The sequence below is a fragment of the Ursus maritimus genome, unplaced genomic scaffold (assembly GCF_017311325.1).
Source record: "Ursus maritimus isolate PB19 unplaced genomic scaffold, ASM1731132v1 scaffold_8, whole genome shotgun sequence".
Lineage (NCBI taxonomy): Eukaryota > Metazoa > Chordata > Mammalia > Carnivora > Ursidae > Ursus > Ursus maritimus.
This window is the reverse complement of record NW_024426996.1, coordinates 38,901,278-38,916,226: the sequence shown is the minus strand read 5'-3', so window position 1 is coordinate 38,916,226 and position 14,949 is coordinate 38,901,278. Positions and strand designations below refer to the sequence as shown.

At 46.3% G+C, this 14,949-nt stretch overlaps 1 protein-coding gene and 1 long non-coding RNA gene across 5 annotated transcripts in view; one reads left to right on the top strand and one right to left on the bottom strand.

Moving 5' to 3' along the window:
- Positions 1–1,017: 1,017 nt before the first annotated feature.
- On the bottom strand, positions 1,018–9,170 carry HOPX (HOP homeobox). Its single transcript, XM_040625247.1, has 3 exons — positions 8,946–9,170; positions 8,230–8,386; positions 1,018–1,814 (listed from the first exon to the last, which is right to left on the bottom strand). Exons 1-3 carry the CDS (start codon positions 9,167–9,169, stop codon positions 1,737–1,739), a joined length of 459 nt encoding a protein of 152 aa, XP_040481181.1. The 5' UTR covers position 9,170; the 3' UTR covers positions 1,018–1,736.
- The window catches only part of LOC103672752, a 27,270-nt gene continuing 16,584 nt past the window's right edge, over positions 4,264–14,949 (top strand). The window contains exons 1-3 of one of the 4 annotated variants that reach the window (XR_005833484.1): positions 4,264–7,992; positions 8,968–9,046; positions 9,679–9,755. This is a non-coding gene — a long non-coding RNA (uncharacterized LOC103672752). Of the gene's footprint in view, positions 8,016–8,274; positions 8,413–8,967; positions 9,047–9,678; positions 9,756–14,949 lie in introns of those variants that run through there. The other 3 variants (XR_005833483.1, XR_005833485.1, XR_005833487.1) reach the window with 3 other exon arrangements.

Here is a 14,949-nt window from a genome sequence, read left to right as displayed (position 1 = left end):
GACTTAACTGAACCACCCAGGCACCCCTCTTCCCTTCTTTCTTACCAACAGAATCCCAATTTTGCTCAAGGCTGCCATATGCCCAATTAAAAACGTTCACTTTCCTAGGCTCCCTTGCAGTTAGGAATAGTCACGGGACTCAGTTCCGGCCATTGAGATGTAGGGGACAGTTGCCAGGTGGGGGCCTCCAGGAAACCTTTTTTAAAGGTCAGAGACTTCGCTGGCATTCCCCACACCCCTTTTTTTGCTTGAAATGCAGACTCAATGGCCAAGCATCCACCTTGTATCCATGAACACAAAGCTACAAGTTAAAGATAGCAAAGCAGGAGACAGAATGACCATAGGTCTTTGACAACATTCAAGAGACACTTACCTGCTGCTGTATCAAGTAGTCAATTAAATAAAGAAACAAAAAGCCTATTTGGTTACTCCATTATGATCCAGTTATTGTTCCATGCAGTGAAACACACTTTTTAAGGAAAGATTTATTTATTTATTCGAGGGGTTGGGGGGCGGGAGGGGCAGAGGGAGAATCTTCAAGCAGACTCCCCACTGAGTGCAGAGCCTGACTTGGGCTCCATCTCACACCTGTGAGACCATGGCCTGAGCCAAAGCCAAGAGTTGGTCACTTAACTGAGCCACCCAGGTGCCCCAGTCAAACACACTTTTAACTAATAAGACCATTAAAACATTGAAGGTACTATCACAGAAGATGGGTGCAAATACCCTGTAGGGTCTGTGAGAGAACAGTGCTGCTCACACTTGCGTGTGCATAGACAGCACTTGGGGACCTTGTTAAAAATGCAGATTCTGATTCAGTTGGTCTGGATTGGAGTCTGAGATTCTGTCTTTCTCAGAAGCTTGTGGCTAATGCTGGTGACGCCAGTCCTGGACCACACTTTGAATAGCAAGGACTTGAAAAATGACAGCTCTTTTGTCGGTCTGCTCCTATGTTGGAGCTACTCTATTTTTCTTTGATACATGTATTATTCAGTTAAAAATCTGCAGAGGACTCAGTGCATTTTCAACAAAAAAGTTTTTATTAGAATATCATTTCAGAGACAAAAAGCAGTTCATTTTGTTTAGTAAAATAAATTTAACAAATACATTTACACAAGGTAAATTGAAGACTTCTGTGGATCTTTTTCTTACTTGATTTTCTGCCAGTTGGAGTTTCTGTCTCCCAGCCTAACTGGGTTCTTTCCAAGTGAATGCAGCTAATAATCCAAGGAACTGCTTTATGAAATTGGACTCAAATCTCCCTCTGTATTCTCACTCAGTGTCAATGTACGACTGCAACATAAGGAAAACAACTTAGGGAAGTAGAATCAGAAGGAAATGTTTCCCCTGTTTCCCCTCTTGGTCATATTATCTTTTCAACAGAGGCCTTGCCCACTCTGAAATGGATGGTAACGATAAACTGGTACTGGGAGGTGCTGGTCAAAAGGAAACTTAGATGATTTTCACACCATCTATTATCAAGACCCAAAAGGAAATGCAAGCCTCACCACTTCCCAGCCAAGCCACTGCTTTACACAGAAGCTACATATAGCTTCTTAGGGTTACTTTCTTTTCGGGTTATATACATTAAAAAAATACAACGTTGTGTTAAATAGCAGGACAGCTAACAATGGAACACACAGCACTACACTGAAAAACCAAAACGCTTGGTTAAGCCGAGGAGAGAAATGGCAGACGGTCTTCGTGGAGGGCGGCTGCCAGTGCCCAACAGTTCCTCAGTCTGTCACGGATCTGCACTCTGAGGGTAGGCCTTCTGACTGCCGCCACTGGGCCAGACGCTGCTTGAACCATTTCTGGAGGAGGGAGATGTGCAAAATTACCTGTCACATACTGGAAAATTGGAACATCCCTTCCTTGTCTAAAAGGTAGCCTCTGTGGCCCAACCAGAAAGGAATGTGTCCACGGGGATGGTTTTTCTCACTGGGACACTTACCTTCCCTGCCCCAGGACCTTTGCACATGCTATTTCCTATGCTTACCATGTTCTATCTTCATTCTCTATCTGATGATCTCCCTCTCATTCTCAGGTCTCAGTTTTCTCAATGAAGCCTTCCCTAATCACTTTGTCTAAAGGAAATTCTCCACCCATCTCCTCATTCTCGAGGTTTTAATACTTTGTTACCTTCACAGAACTTTTAATATCTATAATTACTGCTTTTAGTCTACATTTCCTTCTAGAATATAAGATCCATGAAAGCAGAGACTGTATACATCTTATCATCGATTGCATCCTTTACTCCTAGCACAAGGGCTTAACTGAGATTAATCAGTGTTTGTTGAATGAATGAAAGAAACTGAAGCATCTCCTTGATGTCCCAGATAAATCTCTATGGCTGCTATATCTCACCAATGTGTGGTGATCTCATCAAAGGCCTTGGGTCATCAGTAGTGCTTAGTACGTATTTGTTAAATAAAATGAATGGGAAACAGCCCTGGACAACCTCAGGGCACTCCTTCCTGGGGATCCATGGGGTAGGCTAGCCCAAACTCTCCTGCTGCAGGGCTGCTGAACGGTGAGAAAAGAAAGAGTGGGCCTTCCAGCTTACTCAGAATCTTCTAGCTCTATGCACCAAATAGTCACATCTCACAAAAGAGACCCTGGATTTAGGGAAGGCTCCAGATGGGATGCTTCTAGACATGGTACTGTGTGAGGGCTCAGCCAGTTTTCTATGTTGTGGGGCTGCCTTTTACTATGCTAGGGAGGGGTAGGGGATTCTGCAAACAGAAGACAAGGAGATCCAGGCTGGCGAATAGGCTGGGGTGTGGATCAGGTTGGCCAGGAGGAAACTGGAATTTTTAAAAAACAATGTCGAAGAGGGACTAGTGAGGAAACAGAAGCAGCAGGCGCTGAGCCCCCCGGGGAGAGCATGAGTCAGAGGGCCCTGTGGGAAGTCAGACCTCAGGCTTTATTTTCCTGTGTTTCCCAGCCTTTCACACATCATGGCAAACATTAGGAATGATGATATTTTCATGTCACACTGGGACAAACAGGCAAGTTGCCTGGGTAGGTGGCCACTGGGGACTCTGCAGTCCTGGGCCCTGCCAATAGGAAGCTCTTTGGTGATCATTGGCTACGAGAACTTGAGGAAGCCCCTTAAACACGCGCTAGTCAGCTCAACTGTACGTGAAGAGGTGAGCTTCGGAGGTCTTCAGCGTCCCTCCTGGGGTTTTTATAATTCACCTATTCCAGAGCTAAGCACGTGAGGGGGCAGAAAAGCAGCAGAAAGAACACAGCTGTGGGATGGACACCAGACCCGGGATGTGCTGAGGGAGATGGGCCTCCCGAGGGCTCTGACTTAGTATGGTCAGCTGCAGACTCAGCCTCGGGACAAGGAGAGTGGACTCTGGGGTCATGCTGGGGAAGGTCTCCTCTCTGCAGAGATCCAGGCAGCTGAAAGCAGTGCAGCCTAAGCCCAAGATCAGAAGAATGGGTGAGAACCACAGGGAAGGAGTGCTTCTAGGGACCAAGGCCTGTAGAGCCAGAAGGGAGGGGGGCCACAGGGCCACTTAGGGCTCCGCACCAAGGCTAAGCTGGCTGAAGAGCATGGGACCGTACTTATAACTCGCCGTCACTGTACCAGAGTTTACACGTTGAAATGACTTACGTGGCTGTCAAGGTCGGTTGTCTCGTACTCTGAGGTGGCAGCAGAGACAAGTAATCTAAAGCCAAGGACAGCAGACTACCCATTTGGCATAGTGGCTGTCCAGGGGCCACATTCTACTCCTGGAGATCACTGGCCTTAAGGAGAAGAGAGCTTGCGGTAACTTCGGTGGCTTTAACCAAAGCTCATTCTAGTGCTAAAAGTAGGTGCATTTTCTTCTGTAATCCTTGTGTGTGTCGTTAACTCTGGAGTCTGATGTGAGAGCAGCATGGCTCCAGTTTCACTAATGAGTAGCTCCGTGGGGGTTTCGAAGCTACAAGGTCTGATTCAATAGGATTTCCAGTTACTAGAACTGAATACACGGCAAAGTTTTAAAGACTGACTAATTAAAACTTGGAGGAGGAAAGTCTCATTTTCTGTCAGGATTCATTTAAGACAAAATGATTGAGCTGGTCTCATTCAGAAAAGCCACCCATATCTTTATACTAGTAATGAATATTAATGTACAGTTACCCAAAATACCTTCAGCGAGGACATTTGTGAGCTGGAGAGTTGGCGTCCAAATGCCTAACAAAGTGAGCCTAGTGCTGGGGGAGGGACGAGGCTCAAGGAACGCCCAATGATTTTCTAAAGACGTCTATTTTAAATCAGGTATGTATATAATAATTTGGCAAACCAGGTGCTGTCCAACAAAAACCATTAAACACCTTGCTGGCTTCTTATCCCCTCCGGAGCTGAATCTTATCCCACCTCACTCACGTCAATACGAATTTTCCACCTGGCTTTATTCTTCTCTTCCTTGTTTCAGTCATCCCCTGGGAAAGACATCCGTCCCTCACTGGCTTATAAATGAATGCCCTCATTACCTCACCCCATTGATGGAGATTTATTTACTCTGAGTGAACAGATGATAATTAGACACTGTGATGGGGAGGGGTGGAGGCAAAGTAACATTGTTCTTGTCTTTTTCTCTAGGAACTAACATTTTATTCTTTTAGGGGGGAGACTTTTAGAGGTCTTCATTCCACTGATAAAATGTCCAACAACTAAAACCGCAGAGTTCTGGGAATAGTCCCAGGGCATTAAGAAGAGATAAAGATACTGGGAACCTCCCTAAGAACCGACACCAGCTACCCTGGGCTTGAATTTGTGATCACAGAAAATGCCAGATCTCCCCAGCCTCCCCAGGGACTGATAAAGACCTTTCCCAGCCCCTTCTAACATGACTTCACAATAATAAAAGACACAGGGGTTGGGATTCGGTAAGGTTTATCTCATTTAAATGTAAGAGATATCTTATTACGGCCACGAGAAAAAAAAACCCATTCTAGGATCCCAGCAAATGCAACCTAAAAAGTTACTAACACTAGAGCTCCCTTCACCTCACTCCTGGTTCCTACAGGTGTCCTCCCAGTAGCAGAGAACACTGTCCTACAGTGGGACAGTCACAAAGAGGTCATCAAAGCCCCCAGAGAATGGCTCACACTTCTAGTCCCTCTTGCCCCTGCCCAATACCAGCGCTGTGGATCAGCTCTAGTTCATTATCTCAAAGGGGCATCTCGTGCTTCTTTTTCTTCTACTAAAGTATTATTTGTTCTAGGAAAAGGAAGAATGTGACTCCCAACTCAGGAGGTGGGTGGTGTTGGGGTGAGGGATCAGGCATAAGCAAAAAATATGGCTTTGGAGATCTCTCCCTATGGAAAGGGGCAACACAGATAAAGAATAGAAACAGGGGATGTGCAGCTACCAGACCCAGCTTATATGCAGGCCCAGCAGACCCTGGCCTTCGTGGAGTTCTTTAAAGAGTCCCTGCCAACCCTACAATAACTTAAAATAATTTTATTTATGCCAAAAAGTTCACCATAGGGCATGGTATCTCCAGAAGACACTTTTAAAACTATAAATGTTGTTCGAGGGGGCACCAGGGTGGTTCAGTAGGGTAAGCATCCATGTCTTGATTTCAGCTCAGGTCATGATCTCAAGGTTGTGAGATCGAGCCCCACATTGGGCTCCTTGCTGGGCCTGCCTAAGATTCTCTCTCTCCCCCTGTCCTTCTGCCCCTCCCCCCTCTCTAAAATAGGTCTATGTTGCTTGAGAAGATTGAAGAAGAAACCATTCTTACCAAGCAGTGCCCATGGGGGTGGGGTGAGCTGGGAAAGAGTTAGGGTGGAAAGGATGGGAAGTTGGAAAATGGGACCCAACCAAGTAAGGAGGGACAGAGGATGGAAACCCTGGGAAAGGCTCTTCCCCTGAACTTGCTAAATGTTGCCTCCCTCTGAGCTCTGGGGTCTCCGATGCTTCTCTGTGGGTCCACACAGGAAGGCAGAGGGGCAAGCAGAGCTGTGGCAGCCTCAGAGAGAAAGAAGGTGTTGGCCCCGTGGCAGGAAAAGGAAGCCAGGGGCCCTGCTCTGAGGCTGACTCACCCCTACACCCACTCATTTCAGGGTTTCATCTATCATTTGTTCACTTGAAGACGTTGGCAGAGGGGCAATGGAGAGAGGCTGCCCGGGGAGGGGGAGCAGGTGAACCTGCTGTCAGAAGTCTGAATTGGTGGACCTCAACCACGAAAAGAATCAGGCTCCCTCTCTTTCTTCCTGCCCCTCACCTGATTTCATTTCAGTTCTTTAATAGAAGGTGAAACTCAAGGAAAGATTGAACATAGCTGGGATGCCTGTCATGTGATACATGCATTTTTTTTCCCAGAAAGAAATAAAATAGAAATGGAATTTTCAGTCCTCCCCTCCATCCCCTAGTTGTCCCCATTCTTTCTCTCTGTGAAGACAACAAGGTAGATAGAGGAGTCTGGATTGTGACCCAGACTGCCACAGTTCAAATCCTAGCTCTATTACTTCCTAGTTATGGCCCTGGGCCAGTTATTCAACCTTTCTTGGTTCTCTTATCTGTCCAACCGGGCTAATGCTCCCTACCGCATAGCCCTGTTGTGACAGACAAATGATTTACTACTTGGAGGGCGCCCGGCACAATACCTGGCAAGTATCAGCCATCACAGAGGGCGGCATAATTATGCTGCCTCGCAGGGAAGGGTGATTTACTGTGGGAGAAGCAGAGGCTCAGAGGAGCTTAGACCCCTAGCTGGCACTGTGCCAATAAACTCACAGCCTTTTTAAAAGACAAGTTATTATTATCTCTCTGATCACTCCTCTTTTCTAAATATAGTGTGGGATTTTAAGTGATAAAGCTTCAGCAGCCTGCCCCCCCAGGGGGTTCCAAGAAACATGAATGGCTGGACTTGGGTCACATGAAATCACCTTCCATTAAGTGCTGGTTCTTGTTAGTCTGACAGCTGTTCCCTTTGCTAAAAACAGATATGCTTGACTTTCTATCTGACCTAGGAATGAGAGGATTTTCTATGGGCAAATTCTCCAAAGGGCATCTGGCTTAACTGGTAAAAATCACTTTAGACTTGGGGTCCAGGGTCTTGGTTCTGGAGTATCCTGGAGCACCCATTACAAGCTCTTAAGCCTCAGCTGACTATGGTTCAAGGTGAGGAGAGGTCAAAGTGCCAGAGGTTCAGGTCTATAAAATGGGAAAAATAGGAAGCGCTCTGCTTTAGAGCTGAGACTAGAGATGTGGAAGTGCTTTGGGCTCCCGTGGGAGAGATGCTAGGGCAGTTCCAAGTGGTATTATCATGCATAACTGATTGTCTTTCCATAACCAAGGGGAAAATAGGAGTCAGAGTAAACTCTGGATAGGGTTTTTGTTTTTTTGTTTTGTTTTTTGTTTTTTTAAAGTCAGCTGAAGGAGCCAACATTGCACCTGGAGGTTAATAATCATGCTCAGTGTTGCATTCTCTACCTTAAACAATATTCTGAATAACATAGGAGCTTTTTAAAATAGATAAATCGGGGCACTTAGGGGGGCATCTGCTTCCACTCCCTTCAGTTGTAACGTCAGATGCTTTCCTTCTTGGAAAACTCCAGAAAAAGACTACATCTTAGAGCCCGGGAATTTTTTAAAATGTGAAATCTCCCTGGCTATCTACTATCTTACTTCTGCAGCTAAGGGGAAACTGCAACGTGATATGGTGGAAAGGGCTAGCTTAAAGACCCTTGCTATCCTGGAGACTCTCTCCTTCTTGGCCTCAGTTCCCTTGTTTGCCAAGCCGAGGGCTGAATTTACCGTTGATCGCTGAAGTCCCTTCCGGCCCTGACACTCTCGCTCTAGAATAGATTTGAGAGCGGGGGAGCTCAGAGAGCGCACAAGGTACCCTTGCAAAAGTTTCTCTCACAGCCCAGGGGAGAAATTGAGCTGGGGGGAGGAGGAAGCGAGGCGAGACTGCACCAGGGACGCAGCTCCCAACCCTGAAGTAGGATGGCGCGTTTCTCCCGGCCTACGGGGAGAGCACCGAAGTACGGAGAAGGAAGGGTGATCGGTAGGGTTCTGAAGGTTCCTGGGGAGCCACCGCGGGCTGGGGCTGGACGGGCAGACGGGGCGCGCGGAGCCCGGACGCTGGGATGCGGCGGCGTCAGGGCTCCCGGGGTGCGGGCAGAAGCGACGGAAGATAGGGGAAGGGCGAGGGGGACCCCGCGTGCGCGAGACGGCCCCGGCGGGCAGGGGTGGGGTGGGCGGGCGTATGCCGGGCTCACCTGAGTCTCCTCCTCGGAAAGGCCGGCCTCGGCCGCGATGAGGCACAGCGTGGTGGGGTCCGGGTGCTTGTTGACCTTGTTGAAGTTGTACTCCAGGATCTCCACCTGGTCCTCGGTGGGGCCGCTCGCGGTCTCCGTCGACATGGTCTCGGCGCGGCTGCGGGGAAGAAAGCGGCGGCGGCGGTGAGCGCGGCGGCGGGGAGGGACTGAGATCCGGGGCGCGGCCGGCCGGGCACCTCCGTGCGCGGGGTCGTCCCTCCCGCGGGCGCACGGTCGCGCGAGTCCCCGGCGGCTGCAGGCGGCTGCGGCGGGCGCCTCCCCGGGCTCCCGGCCGAGCGCGCCCGAGGGTCCCACGGCTGAGCCGTGCGTCTCCGGGCCTGGCGGTTCTCACGGCAACTTTCCCCGGGGCTGGGCCCGGGGCGGCGGCAGGAGGAAGATGACGCGGCGCGCCCTTCTGGCCCCGAAGCTCTAAGGAAGGAGCGGAGGAAGCGCGGCGGCGATTTTTAAAAATCGCCTTCAAAGCTTCCCCCCGGGAGAGGGGGCTGCCCTGGGACAGCCCCGACCGGTGGCGGGGGTGGGGACACACCTCACCGGTACGCGCGTCGTTCGGCCTCTAAAGTGGTTAGCCAAGGAGGGCAGTACACCCCACCCCTCCTTCAGAGAAATGACCCAAAGGACGGAAGTCACTTCTTAAAGTTGGGGAACTGGGGCGGCACCTTTCATCTCTCCCTCTTACAGAGGTGGAGATGTCGGTTACTCCTGCAGCTGCTACGCCCGGGAACGGAGCATCAGGAGAAATGTCCACCGCAGGGCTTGTGTGAGTCACTCTGCAATCTGCAACCCTCCCGCCCCGCCACCCCCATTTTTCTGAAGCCAAGAATCCACAGGCTCCAGTCAACGCGGCTCGTCGCTGCCCTGCGTTGTCTGGACGTTGTTGCATAGCTACGGCGGAGAGCCCACTTCATTACTAGCTTCTAGGTCTTTGGTATTTCCTTACTTCGGAGCCAAACAGCGCTCGAGCAGATTTTGGGTAACATGACTTCCTGCTGCATCCTCTCCATATCTAAATAGGCTCTGAACTGGGTTAAAAAAAAAAAAAAGGCAGATGTGCGCCCCTACTCTCCCTTCCCGCAATTTAAGATGTATTGAGGTATAGGAAGTTACAGTCTTGAAGATCTTAGCGGAGGATTTGGCACAGACAGGTCAGGACTTGACTTTGCTGACAGTAAAAGAGAAGCACAAGTGTGGGAATCAGGTTGGTTTGTTGTTTACACAAACAGTTGCAAAATCATCCAGCACGACCCTGAGTAGGATTTGATGTGGTTTGTGCCTGGGAAGGAGCCACACTCCAGCGCCGCGCCTGCATAATGTCCCTGGTGCTGTTAACAACCTTTTCCACTGTGACCGGCCTCCTGTGCTCCCTACTAAATGTCTTTACCTCTCCTCTAGGTCACTTGAAGAGTCTTTCAGGGAGGACAAGAAGCCATTCTACTGTGAGAGAGTCTTGGGCTCAAGGCACTTGTCAGGTGATCAGGAAATCTCTGTTTTTAGGTGAATTCTATGCCCCCACCCCCATTTGAAAATCTGTACCAGTGATTCCTGTCACAGTGCTCACAGGCTTGGGCCAGGTCAGAAACGCCTCCTCTCCTGTTGGCACCTATCTCCCCTTTTCTTTGACCCAGAAGTTCAGAGCTGGAAAGAGCCTTAGAGATTAACGTTTTCAGTCCTCTCCTGGAACAGCCCTGGAGAATGAGGCACAGGAAGACTTACTATCACAGCATTGCCCAGTGAATGACCAGCACCCTAGAAGGGAAAGCCTTAGCTTTGGTTTCAGTCCTGTGCTCTGTAAGACCCTTCTCAGCAGGCCATTCTGTCTTTAGTTTGGCAGAAAATATCAGGAGGACAACAGTTTAAAGGCAGGGGCTTTTGAATGAGCATAAACTGTCCTCATAGGCTACCAGCCTCAGCCAAAGCTGCCCCCTGGAACCACCCACCACTGCTCATTTGCCTAAGGAATATAGGAGAGGGGACACTACTGCCTCTGATTTTTTTTCTTGGAAATGTTCCATCTAATTCCATGGACACAGTTATGCTGCCTCTTTTCTGTGAAAATTTTTGCTTTGTAGAACTCTCAGTCCTTCAGAAATAATAACCAAGTGCGTACATTTCTAAACTAGACTCAGATTCAAGGACTGTTCTGCACGTATTTATCTCCTTTTGTTACATACTTACTATTACATGACTCGAGGGCTACTTCTGTCCTTACATTTAATCAGGTGCATTTTCTTTTCTATTTGTGTGGCTTCCTGTTATAGGACTTTGTATGAGGTTTCATGGGTAGCTTCCGGTTGACTTTAAAGTCCTCTTTTGGTTGGTTGGCTGAGGGCCATTGGACTCGTTTGGCTGCTAAGGAGACTTGTGGGAGGTCCATTTGAACGTACCTACTTCTCCAAGGTACACCAAATAAACAAGCTTGATTTCTAGACAGGAGGATGAAAGATCTGACCTCGAGAGTGAGATCTATGCGCTGTCTCTCCACAAAACTCAGTTTCTGTTCTTTCAGCCCTCTTCGGCTGATAAGTGTTCACAGCTGTTGCTTCATTTCTTCTCTCCTTCGCTCTCTTTTCAAGGAAATTTAAAAACCAAATCGCCCCAGTAACCTTGGCCTTATAAACTTCTCAACTCTTTCCAGTAAGGAGACTGTTGAAAAGCCTCTCTGAAGGTAGTCTAAACACTTTCAGATGAAAAGAACTAAAAATATCTTAAAGCTTCTTAAACTTTAATCTCAGCACAAGTTCTATTGTTGCTGTGGTTATATTCATAACGTATGGAACATTCAAAGAATAATTCGTCCTGTGGTTGTGTTTTCTTCTGTGGTCAGGGGAAGACAATGCATAAACCTTTTCGAGAGGTTAAATGAAAACAGCTGGCTTTTTCCTAAATTAATCCCAACACCTGGGTAGACAGTTTTGCCCTTGTCCCCTAACCCTGTAGTTATTTTAAAGGTATTTCCCTGTACGAACCAGCTCACAGAGATTGCGATGGGCTCACATTTGCTATCTTCTTCCTCTCCCAGCCACCTGACCTCTTTGGAAAGCCACTAATATCAAACCAAATGGTTATTAGTGGTAGACACTCCTCATAAACAGCCCCATGGTGAGCTGGCCAAAAGAGGAAAAAGCAGTGGAATCATTTTTTAGGGCCATCTCCCAAGTTTCTTTAGCCCAAATTTCCTTTCACTCTGGACTGCAGGAAGCAATGGGCTCCTGAAGCACTGTATTTTCTTAAGTGAGAAATAATGTGCTGCCTTACCCCCAAGACAAGTAGAGGCTCTTCATTCATCACTTACTGAACTACTCTGGACAGGGTGCAAGGGGCACCACCCAAGCTGTCAGTGTGTCTCAGAATTGACAAATAGGGGGCGCCTGGGTGGCTCAGTTGGTTGAATGTCTGACTCTTGATTTCCCCTCCGGTCATGATCTCAGGGTCCTGGGATCTGGCTCCACACTCAGCTCAGAGTCTGCTTGGGATTCTCTCTCTCCCTTTCCCCCTTTCTCTCTCTTAAATAAATGAGTAAATCTAAAAAAAAAAAAAAAGAAAGAAAGAAAAAAAAAAAGAAATTGACAATAGGGGTGGAATATTGACCTGCCTCTCCAGGCTGACAGGAGGTCTGCTTTCAAAAGAGAGCTTTGTTTGTACGTGTGTTTGTTTTTGTTTTTTGTTCAGTTACTGTCTTTAAGATTAGAGCAGTAGCTGTCATGCCTGGCTGGGCCTCAGAATCACCTGTAGAAATGTCCAGGCCACCCCACACTACCCCCCACATCAGAATCCACTTTAGGAATCCAGTGTGGAAGGGATATAGAAAGTATCTCAGCTCTTACAAGATTTTGTAATTTAATCTTTAAAATCAATGATAAATGTTTAGAACTTCTTATACTTTATACCTGTAAAAATGCATTAAACTATCTTCTACCTCTAATGCTGTGTATCATCTCAACAGTTGAACAGATGGTAGGTTGAGGAGGTTTTAAAGGAATAAAGGTTTTTGGTTGTTTTTTTTTCTTTGAGATTTTCTTTATTTATTTTAGAGAGAGAGAGAGACTGGGGACAGGGGCAGAGGGAGAAGGAGAGAGAATCTCAAGCAGGCTCCTTGCTGAGCATGGAGCCTGATGCAGGGCTCGATCTCACAACCCTGAGATCATGACCTGAGCCAAAACCAAAAGTCAAATACTTAACCAACTGAGCCACCCAGGCACCCTTAAAGGAATAAAATTTTTAAAATACATGAATACATACACACACAAAAAACATTAGACACCATGTTATTAATCTTTTGGTATGTATGGTCAGGAATGGGGAAATTGCCTAAAATTCTGTATTATTGGGGCACCTAGGTGGCTCAATTGGTTGAGTTTCTGACTTTGGCTCAAGTCATATTCTCAGGGTCCTGGAATAGAGCCCCACCTTGGGCTCCAAGCTCAGCGAGGAATCTGCTTGTTCCTCTGCCTTTCCCTCTGCTCCTCCCCCTGCTTGTGCTCTCTCTGTCTCTCTCACACAAATAGATATAATCTTAAAAAAATAAAATTATGAATTAATTTTCTCCTGCTTTCAAGAATTTAGAAATAATATAAAACCCTTTAAAAATCTTCCAGAAAAATGTATTTTTTATATTGAAATCAGAGTGTAAGAAAGCAGGTCATCAAAAGAAAAATTCATTTCTTCATACAAATACCTGTAATTGATTTAGAAGCCAAAAATTATAGTGGAAAATATTTGGCAAACTTGATAAATGATTGTCCTTATCCTATTTCTTAAAGTTTCCAGTGAGAAAACTGCTAAAATTTAAGTTATCATTTATATGGGCAACTTATATAGAACTTAAAACTGAACATTAGACTATGAATACACCACAAACATGTAGCATCATTACTGTCTTCAGGGAAACAGGATTCCAAATAGAAATAGAAAAATATATTTTAAATGCTGTTTTAATGCTATTATCAATTCTAGTTTTACATATGTAAAAACTAAAGAAAAATACAAAAAAATGTTAACAGTGATTATATCTAAATTATAGGACTACAGATGTAATTTTTTTCTTTATATTTTTTTATGGCTTTCTCCATTTTCTGTAATGAGCATTTATTATTTTGAAATTAGGAAGTTTATTTTTTCTTAAAAAGATATCCCTGATCAGACCAGTGATCCCTCTTGCCCAGAATTTCATCTGATTATTGGGACCAAATTACATTTTCAGGGAAAACATGGAGGTTGTTTTCTATCATGTCTACCTAGAAGATGAGGGAAGTAGGCACTTTCATTTTCAAAGATCATTAGGTATTAAAACGATATTTGTAATATATGTGTAAGTTATGAAGAATAATTAACACTAGTGAGCCCCACCCAATTTAAAAATTAAATCATTACCAGGGGGCGCCTGGGTGGCACAGCGGTTAAGCGTCTGCCTTCGGCTCAGGGCGTGATCCCGGAGTCCTGGGATCGAGCCCCACATCGGGCTCCTCCGCTATGAGCCTGCTTCTTCCTCTCCCACTCCCCCTGCTTGTGTTCCCTCTCTCACTGGCTGTCTCTGTCAAATAAATAGGTAAAATCTTTAAAAAAAAAAAAAAAAAAAATTAAATCATTACCAGGACTATGGAAGCTACTTGTATTTCCTTCCCAATCCCACCCTTATGGCTTATTTGCTCCCAGAGGAAATCAGGATTCTGACTTTCATACTAATCATGACTTTGATTTTTAAATTAGTTATCAGATATGTACGGATCCCTAAAAGAACTTTTTTTTTTTTTTAAGATTTTGTTTATTTATTTGACAAAGAGAGACAGCCAGCAAGAGAGGGAACACAAGCGGGGGGAGTGGGAGAGGAAGAAGCAGGCTCCCAGTGGAGCAGGGAGCCAGATGCGGGGCTCAATCCCAGCACCCTGGGATCACGCCCTGGGCCGAAGGCAGACGCTTAACGACTGAGCCACCCAGGCACCCTGCTAAAAGAACATATTATTTTAGCTTTGTATATTTTTGAGTTGTATAACTATAGTATTATATGTAATTATTCTGTAATTGCTTTTTTTTCCCCATCGACATGTTTCCAAGATTCATCCATATTTCTGCATGTAGAGAAGTTCATTCATATTCAGTGCCATTTCCATTTTGTGAATATACTATAATTCATTTATGTCTTTTCCTGCTGGTGGATATTTGGATTGTTTTCCATTTTTTGCTATTATGAACATTGCCTCCTGGATCTTTTTTTAAAGATTTATTTGAGAGAGAGAGCACAAACAGGGGCAGAGGGAGAGGGAGAAGCAGACTCCTCGCTGAGCAGGGAGCCCGCCACGGGACTCGATTCCAGGACTCTGGGATCATGACCTGAGCAGAAGGCAGGTGCTTAACTGACTGAGCCACCCAGGCACTCGGGAACATTTTCTTCATATGCCTTCTGAAGTGCATCTAGGAGGGTTTCTCTAGGGTATACACAAGTGGAACAGGTCATAAGATATGTGGCCTTTTTTTTTAAGATTTATTTTATAGACAGAGTGTGAGCGGGTGAAAGGGCAGAGGGAGAAAGAGAATCTCAAGCAGAATCCCTTCTGAGCAGGGAATCCTACCTGGGGCTCGATCTCAAACCATGACATCATGACCTGAGCTGAAATCAAGAGTCGGCCACTTAACCGACTGAGTCACCCAGGTGCCCCAAGATATGTG